A 15,747-nucleotide genomic window follows, 5' to 3' on the forward strand; every position below is an offset into this window, starting at 1 on the left:
TTAACATGATACTCTCTAGAATAAATTTTAAATTGTTTTTTTATCCAATGTCGAGACAAATTTCTTCTATTCTTGGGATTTTTCAAATCTATTAATGATAATTTTTTCCTTAGACATGAAGGGATTGATATTTTGAAATTATATTGCTGAGGATGGTTCCAAAGTGAATTAAAAGGTACTATTTTTTGGAATAAAGATTTAAGATTGCGTACTAACTATCACGCTGACTTTCATTTGCCTTGGTTTTTTGGATTTTTTTGTTATGGTTATATTGTTGAGTGGGAAATTACAACTAACAGATACATTACATGTAACTTTGTGTTCACTGGATGGTTTACTTTTTGGTGGCGTCACTGCCGTAAAACTAACTTAATAACGCTATAAGCCTAACTTGCACCAAGTCTTGCTGATACATCAGAAATCGCGATTGCCAACCACTTGCTTGCTCTCTACCGTCCTCTCACGACGGTACCAGCAACCATACAGCAGTTATACTAAATCCGGAGACATGAATGCCCGCATCGCGTATACAACGAGTCGGATGAAGAGGGAATGGCCACTACGGCCACTTCCATCCCCACCAGCAAACCGAACATCTGAGCGTCCCTCGGAGTAGCTCGGTGAGCGCAGTCATTATTGCGCCAGTCTAACACCCGCTAGCGATCTTCCTCGTCGCGGTCATACTGACTTTCCTAGTCGATTTCCGAGACTTATTTCGCGATACCAACGCGTCAGCAAGGGCGTGCGTGCGAAAGGAGAACGGCCTCGTGTGGTACGCCTCGTGGTCACCTCGCGAGCGCACCTGACTATCGCGTCACGGTACCTCGGCGGATACGATGAGACTCTTCTCGGAGAACGAGGAAAATGTGACGTGAGAGACTGGCCTTCGGCGGGTGCGACACGCTCTGCAACTCAGTCAGTACGCGCGGACGCGGGTCATCCTGCAAAATGACCGTCGCGATGAGGAGGTTGCTGCCGACGGCGGCGGTGTGCTGTTGGTTCCTGGCGCTCAATGTTGGCCAGGTAAGTACGAGGAACTGTTATCCCAAGACGAGAATTCCACCGTTTCAAACGCGTCACCGAACGCGCCGGAAACCGCGCGTTTGTATGCGGATGTGCTGTCAAACAATTCCGCGGGAAACCCGGCTGTATTGAGTAACTCATTAAAAAAAAAGCGAACTCGACCAACAAATTTTGGAAACATACAAATATAAATATAAATATTATTAATTATATAAATAATGTAGATATGTAAATATAATTTATTTTTTTCATATATATTATATATATGTAAGAATGTTGTTCATTAAAAATGGAAGCTTCATTAAAAATGATTTTAAGACCACGTAATGTTGCAGAAAATAAGCACTAAAGTTACAAGATAGAGAACTCCTCTTTTGCATTTTTCGCATATAATAATAATAATAATTTATGTAATCTTAACATTTGTTTTAATTTCTAAGTTATAAAAAATCATAACATAGTATTTTTTTTCGATAACATCTCAACTGCGTGAAGCGTTCAGTGCTCAGGACACGTATTATAACTTGACCGCGAAGTTTGATCTGCTGAAATGATTACTATCTTTCGAACATCCGGATTCCTGAAGCTGAAGTATTTTAAAGTGTTCTCATACAGGTTTTTTCGTAATTTTCTTTCTTTCTTTTTCGTCTTTCTTTTTCGTCTTTCTTTTATTGATTTAAAACTAATGTTCCTTAAAATTTTCATAAAATATGTATATATTAAATTCATATAATATATGTATGAATTATAATATATATTTTTTGTCTTTCATTTAATTGAAATTTCTCTTTTTCATTAAAATTAATTTTAATAAACATTAATTTAAAACACAAAATATTTTCTGCAGATAATTCGTTTGATTATTTATAGCTATAACTTAAATATTTTATTGCTTTTTATTGCTACAAAAATTCATTGTAAATTATACAAAACGTCAAATAAAAGAAAATACAGTAAACTCTCGAGATAATCTTTATATTTTTCTACTTAAAAGAAAAATGCCATTTCTTGAGTTCTTGAATTTTTTATCTTATAATCGTAATATTAATATAAAATTAATGAACGATGAATATAATTATCAAGTGTAAACGATAAATGCAAGTTTAATAAATGAAAGGTAAGCATACCCTTAGTATATATATTAATTAATTCAACGAAGATAAAGACCACTTGGATATACATAAATATATGAAGGAGGGTTGATACTGCAGCAAAGTATTGAATGATTAAATATCTTGAGAGAAATTTTAAAATTCATTTTATGATTTGATAAGCTCGTTCTGTCTTGTTATTTATTTTTCTCTTATTTGCTCGCTTTATTAATGTGCATAATGTTCGGCGCAACGTAGAAAGAAAATCATAAATGTATAAATCATCAAACAAAAAATGGCATTCTGCAACGTTGTGCCCTGACTCAAATTATATGCAACCGCGATATATCAGCAATAAATATGCAAAATCAATTTATATTTTTCATGTAGTTACATATATTATTCATAAACTGTAGGTAGACATTACGATAAAATGAACCGAAAATTATATTAGTATCACAGTTAAATATATATAATAAAATAAGTAATATTAAAATAAGTAATATTTATTACATATATTGAAATGTTTTCAAGATTGGGAAAGTTATTTTATAAGTTATTTATGAATTACTTCTTAGATTACCTTATATATGTATTTGTTATAAAATCTGAGTACAATAAGTAATATAAAATTGGAACAAATAAAATATAAGGGTGCGTCCAGATCGTAAAGATCCTATATCCATATTATCGAAATGAATATTGAGTCACATCAAATGTGGATGCAGGCTCGGCTCGCGGTTTGGTAATTTAGACACACCCTAACATAAAAATAAAATATCCATCTTATACCCATCTTATTTTTCACTTCCAGGTAAGTTGCGGATAATTTTATCTCCATTGTAAACTGGAAGATATCTCTCGGATAAAGTTATCTAGAGGTGAAGAATTTGGGCATTAGGCTGGGTTGTTCCACCTTTCGATAAACTTCAGCTCACTGTTTTATGCCCGTATCAGACTACAGAGTGATGATTACAATTAACGGTTGCCCGGTTCTATTTCAACCAATCATGATGTAGCGAGTCCATCGTAATTGGCTGAAATAAAACCGGGCAACCGTAATCGTCAACTCGTAGTCTGATACTCCCCTTACTCTCTTACTCTCTTATGCTTTTACTCTTTTATTCTTTTGTTTATTCAGTAGGTAAATAATCACATAATTCATCCAAAGATGAAAGAACCAGCCTTTATTGTACTTAATTACTATGATAAATATAAATTCTATAATAAAATAACCTAAAAAGTAACTCATAAAGCTACCTTTCTAACTCTGAGTGTTTCTTTTTATATATATATATATTAGAATTTAAACTTACCTTCATGTTTTATTTTTATCATAAAATTAATAAGAAATTAAAGAGCATACATATGCTTAAATTAAAATATCTAAGAATATTTTGTCGTTTTACGTATTTTTTTTATTGCACTTAGACTAAGAAGAGAGAGAGAGAGAGAGAGAGAGAGAGAGAGAGAGAGAGAGAAGCACGAATTAAATATCCGTAACTATACTTACGGACGTCACGTTCTTCGGCGATTTCCATCGCGTGCGATTATATCGCAAACGAATCTCTGTGCTTAATGTATATATTTACGGCTATACCATCTCTAACTTATTGCATACAGCGAGACTGCTAATTGCTTTCCGCAATCTTTATAAAAATGCTTTATATATGACTTGATCATTGCGGAAGTAGCCAAATAATATGTATTATATATTACAGTTATTTTAACATATATTTACTTTTCATTATCTATTATTTATTACATCTTTCTCTTTCCCATTTCTTACATTGTATTGACACTTGATGAAGCGTTTCATTCGTTGTACAGGCGAAGGGAACAATTTGCATTAAAATAAATAAGTTTTTCTTTACTTTTTGAACGGCGTAGCGAAGTTGCATATCTCTCTTAAGACAGCTGAACACCAGGCTACGGTAATGGATGCAAACTAGTTTCTCGATTTCATCGTGGTGCAACAAAAATACAGCAAAAAAAAATCACGATAACGTGAAAGTTGTTGTTGCTCGAAAGTGGCGGAGTTCTTCAATCGTGATTTTACGAATACGCAAAAATTTATCTGACAAGCAAATCCTTGAGAGTACATACTTTTACATTTTAAAACAAGTTCATCTTGTATTATTTTCTGTTCTTTAATTGATGTAGATTATATGATAACTTTCTTAAAACATCATGAAACAAAGGAAAAATCAAATTTAAGAAATAAATATTAACATTTTATTTTCGCAATTTTACAATTGCATAATTTTAGGATCACTTTCTCATCTTTGCCAAATCGAGAGTAAATCTCATTTTACCAACAGTCTGAAATCAAATAATAACTTTAAATCATGAAACGAAGAAGAAACAAAGTTTAGAAAATAAAAATTAATATTTTATTTTATAATAAAATATCTATTATTTCTTTTTAAAATATCTTTCATAATTGTATAATTTTACGATCATTTCCTCTTCTTTGAAAGTAAATCTCATCTTCCGCCGTCAATCCGAAAGGTTAATGCTCCGCGTTCAACTCTTTTGTTCGTTTCGAAATGTATCACGGGACGAAAAGTCCCAGGCTTCGGGGTCCGTCTATTACAAGAAGGAATGCACTGGACCCTCGTGCACGCGTGTGAGCGTGTGCGTGTGCGTGTGCGTGCGCACAAGCGTGCAACACGTGCGAGAGCGGACCGCCTGCCTCAGCGCGCCGCGCGGTCCAGCTTTATATATAGTTAATCAAAAAATCTAATTAACGAGAAGCCGCTCCCGCTTCATGGGCGGTATCTGCATTGTTTATCGCGCATCCAACTGATTACCATTTGTTATCACTAACGTTGCGACCTTTAGTAGATCTTAACCCTCGTTCGAGATTAGCGCGCGACCATCCCAAGATTCCATTTCGCTCAAACGAAAATGAAACAAACGTACGCTGTACTACGCGTTTATTTCGCCTGTGCGACTTGCAACGTGTTTTGAGCAAAGCAACGAATTTAATATTTCCACTAGGCAACGTGCAAATTAGGCTAACAAGCTGGAGTCGCCTTGAAGCTAATCATAAAATAAACAAATGAGAATCTGAAATTGTTAATTAGTTGATTTTACTTTGCAAATGTATACTTCATGTTCTTCTTAGCAATAATTATAGTTAATTTATATTCTTTTCTATTCTCTCTTTATATTATATTATTTTAGATAAAGAATACATTTTCAAAATATTTTCTTTAATTTATATTTAATTAAACACTGTTGCATGACAATTCCGCATATAACCAGGTGATTTTATTTTTTTTAGTGTTAAATCTATGAATAAAAAATAAAATAGGTAATCGTTGAATTTATTTAACAACAATCATCAATATATTGCTTCCTTACTTTAAAAGCAATACAACCTAAAATGATTTTCAAGTTATTATCATAACAAGTTAAATAAATTCAAAAAAACAGGACATAAATTATCTATATTATGAAATACTTGAACATGTTTTGCTAATCTTTTAGCCTTCTCAGCAAAAATTCAGTGATGGTATAATCAATTGGTATCCATGAGTCGTATAAGTAAAAAAACCTTGAGAGGACACTAATCGTAGTAAATTAAAGTATCAGTCAATATCATGGAGAGTCTTACTCTTTAATGGATGAATACTGTTGCACAATGATATTGACCGATACTTTAATTATCGATTTAGTGCAATTAGTATCCTTTCAAAGTTTTTTACTACTCATGGATAACAACTGATTGTACTACCTACTGAATTCTAGCTGAAGAAGGTTTAAAGATTAACCGAAACATGTTCAAGTATTTCATGATATAATATAAAATATTTTAAAGAAAACTACGCGCCGTTTACAGCGGCAATTCCCAGTTGCCTATTTATCAGTTGTTTATTTTTTCTGAATTTATTATCTTGGGAATTTAGTTTGAATTTACTTATCGCTTAAGTTAAATAAACATTACCTTAATTATGTTAAACTTCCAGACTAATTAATAAGAAATCTCTTTTTTATTCGTTAAATAAACTTTGTTTATTTACGCTGATAAATGGAAGATCACCGCCTGTAGATTGCAGAATTTTAATTGCAAAAAATGTAACTTGAGAAACGCGCTCGCGAATTAATTGAGAATACGTGTATGCGAGTTTCTGTGCGACATTTCCCTTTCCGATGTGTTCCTGTGAACAGCCGAGGGACATTACGTTGGAACCTCGATACTAGGCGGCCTTATTGAGCGCGTGGCCTTACTTTGCATAGCCGCACTCTTATATACGCTACCGTATTAATATTTATGAGGTCCCCTATGGCATTATGGTAAGATAGTGCGTCCTATATAACGACGTGAGAAAGTGATAAATTCGGACCATTGCGTAACTGGCCAAACACACGCACGTACACATACTTTTACGTCGCCTTACGTAAGTCATGGCTGCGTCATATCGGAGAAAACGAAAGAAATATTCTTCACGAGCGTTCAATGCATCATGTTAACTCATCATTTTCCATCCTATTGATTGTATTATAGGTAGAAATCGGATTGTGGGTAGAAAGAATTTATGACAGCTTATACTTTACGCAACTAGTAAATTAAACTAGTAAATTAAGTAACTAGTAAAATAGAAAGGTGCTATTTCGCATTTATCAACGAAAATATGCTGATCTCAGATACATTCTTTCGTATTCTCCTATCAATTTAGAGTAGATTCGAAGTAAATAGGTACAGCCAATTTTAAAAACATGTAAAACATGTAATAACGTAATGTAATTATTTTTATGTTAATAATAGACTACGGATATTTATGTAAAATACTTAACTGAATATTTCGCATAAAATGTATATTTTGCATAAATTGCATATTTACAGATGACAATCTCAACCTTTTTACTTTTAAATAATTCTTCAACGAATAACGATCAACTGCCTAAAAAACTGTCCGACGGTTAATATTCAGTTAAATATTTTCCATAAATATCCGCAGTCTAGTTATTAATATTAATGTTTTAGATGCCGTTTGCACAGGCACAATTGAACATATCTTTTACATCTAGAATGCTTTTATATCTACTATAGCAAGTAAGAAATCGCTGTACAAGAACATTACTGGCTGCCACTAGCATCTACGTGCCGTCGTCGTTCTAAGCTAGTACCGGAGTATCTGATCTTTGACATTGTAGAATTGCTACGTTGCGGCGGTTATTTTAGCTTCATTCTTATATCACATGAGCGAGACGTAACGTGGTTCTTGACGTGTATGAGCAACGTCGGATGATCTAGTCATAAACGTAGCTCCTCCTCAATGACGACGCATCGGAAAGGCGTGCAAGGTAAAATCAACCTAGATTATTTAATTCATGCTCGCCTTGCACATGTCTGCGGTTTCGCCATGCGTGCTCACCGTGTCCCCGAGAGTGCATCGATCACACATAGAAAATCTTTCTCTGCGTCCTGCGGCCTTGTAGTGCACGCGATCGCTAAAGTCTTAAATGTGCATTGCGTCCGTCTTCAATATTTTACGAGATGATACTAAATCATCGGATAAAACGCGATTATTTCGCGAAATATTCTCTTTTGCTCACTGCTCATTCGTAAATTACTGCTACTCCGGTAGCCAATAAATCATAGCTATAAATAGCAACGTTTGCTACTTTTCTCGTGAATAGTGAAATTATTTCTCTTTCGGATAATTTTTGTTTGCTGCGAACGTTTTTTATATATTAGGTGTTGGAATTAATTCGTAGCGTTTTACAAGTGATGGGAAGTACTTTCATTAATGTATTTTTTAATGCTCATGTGAAATAAATAACATTCTTTCATTAAAAAACGCTACGAATTAATTCCAACACCTAATAATAATACACGAGGGAGGGCTAATAAATTTTCTCGTATTCTATTGGTAATATTTTATTTTAAATCTTCGTGCAATTATATTTTTACTCCCATCATCTGCAATTTAGATCTTCTTTAATCAACCCAAGTATTTTTTGTTCTGCAAAAAAATTCAGGGTTACTTTTCAACGTCTCTATTTACATTGTTAAAATTTTTATTTAATAAAAGTTACAATTTGAGCAAAAATGAGCAAAAATGAAATTTGAGAGTAAAATCGCTTGTGTCAAAAAGCTTAAAAAAGTCTTACGACAGAGTAGAAGGATTAATACGGTGTTTACTCAATATGTACGTTAACGATCACGAGATTACTCCGGGCGGTCTTAGAAATTGTTTTACAAATGCCAATTGACATGTTCGAACATACGCTGCACGGCACGGTACTAAAACTACGTTTAACCGACATTAGCGTATCTTGTCCCGGTTTATTTTATCGCATCGCGGAATTTACTGTCGGTAGTCCACTCATTAAATCCACCACGGCGATGTGTAAATATGTCCGGCGATGGGAGAGGTACCTTAAGTTACAATCTATTCAGCGTAGAACATAATGTCGTAAATCGACATGGGCCGTACCCTCAAAACATAAAATAAAGTGTCTTTATCACACAACAGCCGTGCTGTACTAAACATATGGTAAAATATCGTAAAGCTTCGATCACAAATAGCAACTTTCCGTACATTGGATACTCTCGTTTCCATTCGAGTCGAATCGCTTCGCGTATATTACTGTAGACTACAGCTTACGTTTGCTTAATGGAAATCTTTACAGCGTCTTTACCAAATCGATTTCTCTGCTGTATAAAGTATTAATGATAAGTCGCAGTAGGAATTATTCTCTATTCAACCAGACAAATGTAAATGTAAATTGCTAATCCGTTTAACTCTGTACAGAAATATTCATACGGTAGACAGATAAAAATTATTATTAAAAGCATTGATCCGTGTAATTTCTTTATTATTGCAAGTTCTATATAAAAGAACGGTTTTGTTGAACTAACAGTTTAGGTTTCAGATACAGATCTGAAAATAATTTTTTGTTGGATTATCAAAATAATTATCGAACAATGTGGAACACAAACTTGTTATAATTATAACTTTTTGTAGCATTGCACATTATTCTTGAGTTTTTATATAATTATTTAGTTCAACATCAATTATTTTCAGATTTTTGTACCCAGCAAACTATGGATTTAATTATTCCATGTATATGTAAATACATCGTACATATTTATAACATGTTTCGTAACTATGTTATATCCGATGTTTGCTAGATATCTAAATTTTTAAATAGATACTTCAGTAAAATCGTTCTTTCGTATACAAATTATATACAAACAGTAAAGCTATGTGCTCGTTTTTTTCTATTCTAAATAAGACTTAATTAAATTTCAAATAACACTTAGTATAAATCTAGATTTACTTTTCTCTACGAAGCTTGAATATGAATATGCAGTGATGTGTAATGAAGGAATAAAAACTATCCGCTCGATTGAAACTTGTGGGAAAATTATTCTCGGTAATGAAACTATATTTTTGTTTGATAGAAGAAAATAAAATATGTAATGTCCGAATGATATCAGAAATCACCCACGCATACTCGGGATCGTACTTGATCGGGAGACCATAGTATCGCCAACAGTGTTCGCCAACTTGCGACGATCAGAGAAACACAACGCGCGTCTCTCTTCCGACCTCTGTCGTGTCCATTTTCGGAGAACGACCACGGACCAGATAGTTCTACCTACGCCGCGTGGCCGCAGCCTACGTTTACTATACGATAATAAGTCTTTTCTTTAAGATTGCGAAAGTGCAAGCGGATATGTAATATCCCGGTCGACGTGGTGCCCATGGCAAGTCACTCGTCGAGTTCGCGGTATCGATAGCGAGAGGGCTGCGTCGCGACACAAAAACCGTGAAATATCGCCCCGTTTGATATCAATGTTCCCGCGCCGATCTCCCCGGATGAGACGAGTAAACCTTGCGGTTTATTCCCGTAAACATAACGACGTCGATTGAATCGCGCTTATATCGGCGCCATGTGAAGCTTTAATAGTCAAAGAAGTCTTAGTCGCGTCGACCAAAAGCCTACTAGATCTCTAAGTTACAGTATCCTTTTCGCATTCAATGATAACCTGCAGTTTTAATCCTATATTACTTGCGTGGTTTTTTAAAAACTCTAATTGCTTGCGCAAGGTGTTTCTAACACGCCAATACTTAATCTCAATTTTTATTGTTCTCTTTGATAATTTACATATTTAAAATTAAATAAAAATTGATAATTGGTATTCTAATACTTTTATTATTTAGGTAGATCATATTATGAAGATAAATGCGAAAATTTTTTTTTTATCGTAAAATAATTTGCATAAATATGCATAAAAATAATTGGGTAAAAATAATTTGCTAAATATATATTTTTAAAAATATGTTAAATTTTAATAAATCATTTGTGTAAATATTCTAACTAAATATTTATTAAATATAAAGATATACTTATATTTGTTACAAGAATCATTAATTTTATTTAATTCTTAATTTTGTTTTATTCAATAAATATTTAATTATTGTAAATAAATATTTAGTTGGTACTATTTAAATAAATATTTATTAAAATTTAATTTTTCTCAGTATAATATGTGTACAAATTCATATATTTAGCGCCAGAATTTAAAACGCCAGAATGTAATAAAGAATTAAGGAAATGAATTGACAAAAAGAATGCAGAATTAAAAATGTTCGGCGAATTTATGATCCCATATTCTTCATTTCGTAATAGAATTGTACTTTTTCCGTGTCTTGTAAAATGAAAATATTCTTAAAATAAAATAAAATAAAATGAAATAAATTGCTAATGAAATGTCACAAATGCAACATATTGCAATTTTTATACGCCATTTATTCAAGATTTAGTGCATTCGGAAAGAAACGCGTAATTAAACTAAGTACTGTAGTGTGTACTTATGGGGGACCAAACGATGCATGAGGGAAAAGTTACGGGATCAGGAAATGGCTGCCTATTCTTGCGGCTCATCAAGGATTACATTATGTGATTTATGTACGTAGCCATGCAGCGATGACGAGTCTACCTGGACTGTCTCGGCACGTTAGGCGATTCTTATACGCAGAAATCAACCGCAACCAACTGACTAATCATTTAATTATATTCCAAGATAGATCGCCTGCACAAATTCTACGCTTAACAGTCATTCCGCTATATAACGTGCATTTGCAGAAACGCATGACACCTGCATAGAATGTCATTTTTTTACGCAAAGATGAATATTTTTACTAATTAAAGCAAAATGAAAGTATGATTCTATTCTATATGTTTGTCGCGATAATAAAAACAAAACAATTTTTACAAAAAATATGTATGTGGAAGTACTGAAATAAATTCTCGAAGAAATTATAGGTTTCTCTGAAAATATGGGTAACAAATCATTTATATAAACGTACTGGAAGGTAATAATTAATTACTTATGTATTTTGAGTATTAAAAACATTGAACAGTGTTCTTAATACTAAAATCGCGGATCTAAATCAATCCAAACGTGGTCCAAAGTAAATTTGACTTTTTACGAGGAAAGGTTGTCACCAAAATTAAAATTATTTATAATTAATTAATTATAATTATATATTATAATAATTCATATGAAAAGTCGCAAAAATTTAAAGCTCCACGTGCAAATTCAAATTAACTGGAAAAGAGATACTATCAGACAGGTGAAAAATGGTACAGCCGCGGATTTAGCATTAAAACGCAAAATAAATAATTGACCATATTCATATAGAACAAGTAAATTGCATTTCTATAAAAAGAAACAATCAAGAATAAGTACTATAAATCAGGATTTTTATAATTTAAAGTATGTTTTTCATATTTATTCATAATTTTTATAAGAGTATAATGCGTGTAAGAATGTTTTTGTAACATAATAGCAATAATACGCGTAGTTTCTTTATCGTGTAAAAAGTACGAGCGATGCACGATGAAAGTTAATTGTAAACGTCCTGGAGGGGAATAAAGTAACGCTAGAAATTCCGTATGATGGAGATTGATATGGCCGTTTCTTCTCGCGAGATTTCGGAGTCAGCGAGGCGAGAGGCTCCTGGCAAGAAGAAAAAAAAAATAGAGGAATGCAGCCGTAAGAATGCTGGTTTCGCTCGGCGAAACGCGTATAACGTTACTCGATCCGCATCGGAAAAATCCGAAGTGCTACTGGGAATTACGCATCGCTTCAGCGATGTTATGAGTTCTGGCGTATCAGAACAAACGGAAACGGTGTTAATGACGACGCCACCGCGTGTTTCGACCGCTACGCGTATCTGCACGCATAGTACATTGTGATACACACAACACATAATGCGACGCGATTTCACCGTGCTTTCATGGCTTTTTCACAGTGTTATCGAGATATTGCTTAAAACGCAACGCGAGAACGTGCGTATCAATGAAATGCGATATATCACCCGCATAGCGATCAGGAAGAAAAAGCGTGGTGTTCGTTTTTCTTCCTACCGATTGCTCAGTATGTAGACCGTGATAAATGTTGTCAGTTGGCACAGAACACGCGTGCAATAAATAATAATGCAACTTTGTCATTGCATGACTGGTGGAAATGAGAATGTATGAACATCGGTTAGAGCGCGACGTGAAAACTCGAGGCACGACAAATGCGAATTCAATCGGCGATCGAATCTTTCGAAAATCCATTCGATCTTGTTAAGTAATAACTAATGCCGGCTTAACACCTGGACTGTGTACTTTCTCGCGTTACGTCTACCTATATCATTACAATACAGATGGAGAAAACGATTTATTTAATGAATACTAATGCCCATAATTTATACATGAATACATATTTATTATAGATTTAATACATGTTAAAAGTAAATGGGCGACGGTGATTATTACCAACGTGCACTTTGCAACTTTGAACCGACCGGAGTTAGAATAATTACGACTTTATTACGGTATTCATATAGGCGAACGGGATCGCGGTGTTAAAAGTTGCGGCGAATAAAAGATCGATCGCGATTAATTCTCCCACGGGGGAAGTGTGTAATTTGGAGAAGAATAGCACTGAATACCGTGATTATGAATGCATGTAGGGCGCGTGAGGTCTATCACACGTGCCGCACAATTTACGCATTTACGCATGACGGTATCGTCCGAGCAAAAACGGGTCTACCACCGCGTGAACACATTATTGAAGTATGGTATCACACTCGATGCTCCTCCAGTCTTCTATGAGCACAAGGCAAAAAAGCAATTGCTTTGAAAAAGGCGTGAACTTGCACGAAATAATAATAATATTTTTATTCTCGGTACATTTAATTCGGTGTTCTCTGATTTTTTAGAGTTATTTTAATAGAAACTGCAAATTCGGAATTTTAATAGAATTTTAAAACGAATCAAATTTTGTGAATAGTGATAAATCTATTGGAAAAACTAATTATCTTGCATGCATACGCACATTCTGAAACTTTCAAACTAAATCTCGCTCTTAAAGATTGAAAATCAAGCCACATTTTTTCAAGATTGCCTCATCCGAAATCTCATTGTTCATAGTGAGATTCCACTCCAAAGAATTTAAAAAGCAGGGATTATTTTATGGATTCCTTCTTTCTTTTTATTTTGAAACTTAAATTTTCTCTCTTTTTAAGCCGATGCGACTACATATTGTACTTTGTAATAACATGAATATTTAAAATTCTCCTATAAAAATGTAAATATGATATTGGCTACTTTTTATCATACTATAAAATGAAATAAAATAATAATAATAAAAATTCCAATCGGAATAACTTTAACCTAAATTTTTAAAAACACCTAAACAGTAAGCATGTTCAACATTAGGACATCAAACACCAACCTGTAAAAACATTTTTAAGACATTTTTGTGTGCAGATTTAGATTCGTGTATTAGTACACTGTCTATGTATTATTAAAATTTGGGTCAACGTATTCCAATTTCGAAGTTATCTCATTTTACAGTATCTAATATATTCTAATATATTTTTAGAGATCGTTTTATTGACTGTACACGGATATTTTACGTGTTACTTTACAAAACAAACTTTAGGGAAACATTTCCATGACATTTAATTGACATAGTATTGACCGCAAAGCACCCGCTAGTAACCGAAGCGGAGAATTAGTGTTGATGGGTCCAGCTGAAGGAGACTTTCGTCCTTGGTCCGCTGACAATTCATGGCTCGCTACAGGAGGGTTAAACACTTGACATCGCATGATCTATACAGAGCTTATACCCGGTGTATATGCCTGTGGCAGTCGGCAAATCAGGTATGTCAGTGAAGATCGTGATTTATGTCTGCGGTTCGGCCGCGGGCGAGATGTCGAGACGAAATTGTCGAAGCGTTATTCACGCTCTGCGTTGCACCGCGTTAGAGATAGCGTCGTAAACGTGTGCGAAACTTAAGTCTGAGTGGCGAGACCGCAAAAGGAGAGCGTCAACCCTTGACGGCGCACACTGCACACTATCCGACTCCTTAATAGCGAAAAAAATGTTCCGTAGACACACAAAATGTCAGCGTGATGCACGTATACTCGTGGATGGAAAGATTGTAACAATTTCTTTTCGATTAGTTCTGAGATGTGCTGATATTGTAAAAACGCGAAACGTGATATCATTAAGACACGATTTCCTCACTGAGTAGTTATGGTAGCTACATTGAAATTATCTATAAGGTATTTGAAGATATTTAAGCAATATTCTCTGCAGGAATCACTTAACAAATATTCTTAAAATAATGATTGAAATTTTTAAATTTTTAAGTAAGGTATTTTAATGTAGGTATATTTTTATTTTATTTATTTTTATGTTATTTGTATCTTATTATATACATTAAATTCGTTATTTTGGCTCGTAGCCCTTCTTAACCTTAATAGTTTCTTTTATTTTTAAATTGTTGAAGTAATCCAGTTTATGATTTTTTAAATTGTAAATTCCTTTAAGATATAAATATCTTAAATAAAATAATCTTCAGTCCAACTACTTAATACAGTGTGAAATAAGATTTATACATAACTTGTATACATTTATTACATATGCAGTTAGTAAATCGTTTTAATAATATTCTATATTTTTTTATTATTATGAAGTTTGTACTATATACATTGTGTATAATATATATTTTATAATAAAATACGTATAAACCAAATAATTTATCTAATTAAGTGCTTAAATATGTGAAGTGTGAATTGATACATACATCTATCTAATTCTATAAACCGCGCGTCTGTTTTAATCTTGAAAAATCATGTATGAAACTAGAGTAGAAATATTACATACTACATAGACAAGTAATTTAATAATATTGATACTAATCAACATCTTATAAAAATATTAATAATTTAATGTTAATAAGAATCTTAAAACTGCTTTTAACGAGCAAACAATCATTTCCAAATCCTGAGATATTACGTATATCTTTTGTGTTAGGAAAGGTGTCATTAATTAAAATATTTCGGGAATTTCTAGAATTTCAAATCCGAAGAATTGCAAAAAAATCGAGCTCTCCGAAATTATTATTTTCGAAATTAATTAATAATAAGTTTCTTTAAAGTATAAAAACGTTTACAATTTAAGAAACTATAGGATACTAAATTACTCTAACAATACTCTTGAAAATTTCTATCATTATCTTAAGACTATTTTGCACAGTGGTTTCCGTGAAGGATATTGTCCGCCTTCTCACAACAATGTTGCACGTATCAGCGTGGCAGGCTCACG

The 15,747-nt window shown here is 33.3% G+C and overlaps 1 protein-coding gene across 2 annotated transcripts in view; it reads left to right on the forward strand.

The window, feature by feature from the left end:
* Nucleotides 1–602: 602 nt before the first annotated feature.
* LOC105150876 (uncharacterized) overlaps nucleotides 603–15,747 on the forward strand; it is a 36,857-nt gene continuing 21,712 nt past the window's right edge. For both annotated transcript variants that reach the window (XM_087412314.1, XM_087412315.1), the window contains exon 1: nucleotides 603–1,023. In XM_087412314.1, the coding sequence (XP_087268440.1) occupies nucleotides 949–1,023 (75 nt within the window). In that variant the 5' untranslated portion in view covers nucleotides 603–948. The remainder of the gene's footprint in view (nucleotides 1,024–15,747) is intronic.

Source organism: Acromyrmex echinatior, chromosome 13 (genome assembly GCF_024713525.1).
Source record: "Acromyrmex echinatior isolate Ae372 chromosome 13, ASM2471352v2, whole genome shotgun sequence".
Classification (NCBI taxonomy): Eukaryota; Metazoa; Arthropoda; class Insecta; order Hymenoptera; family Formicidae; genus Acromyrmex; species Acromyrmex echinatior.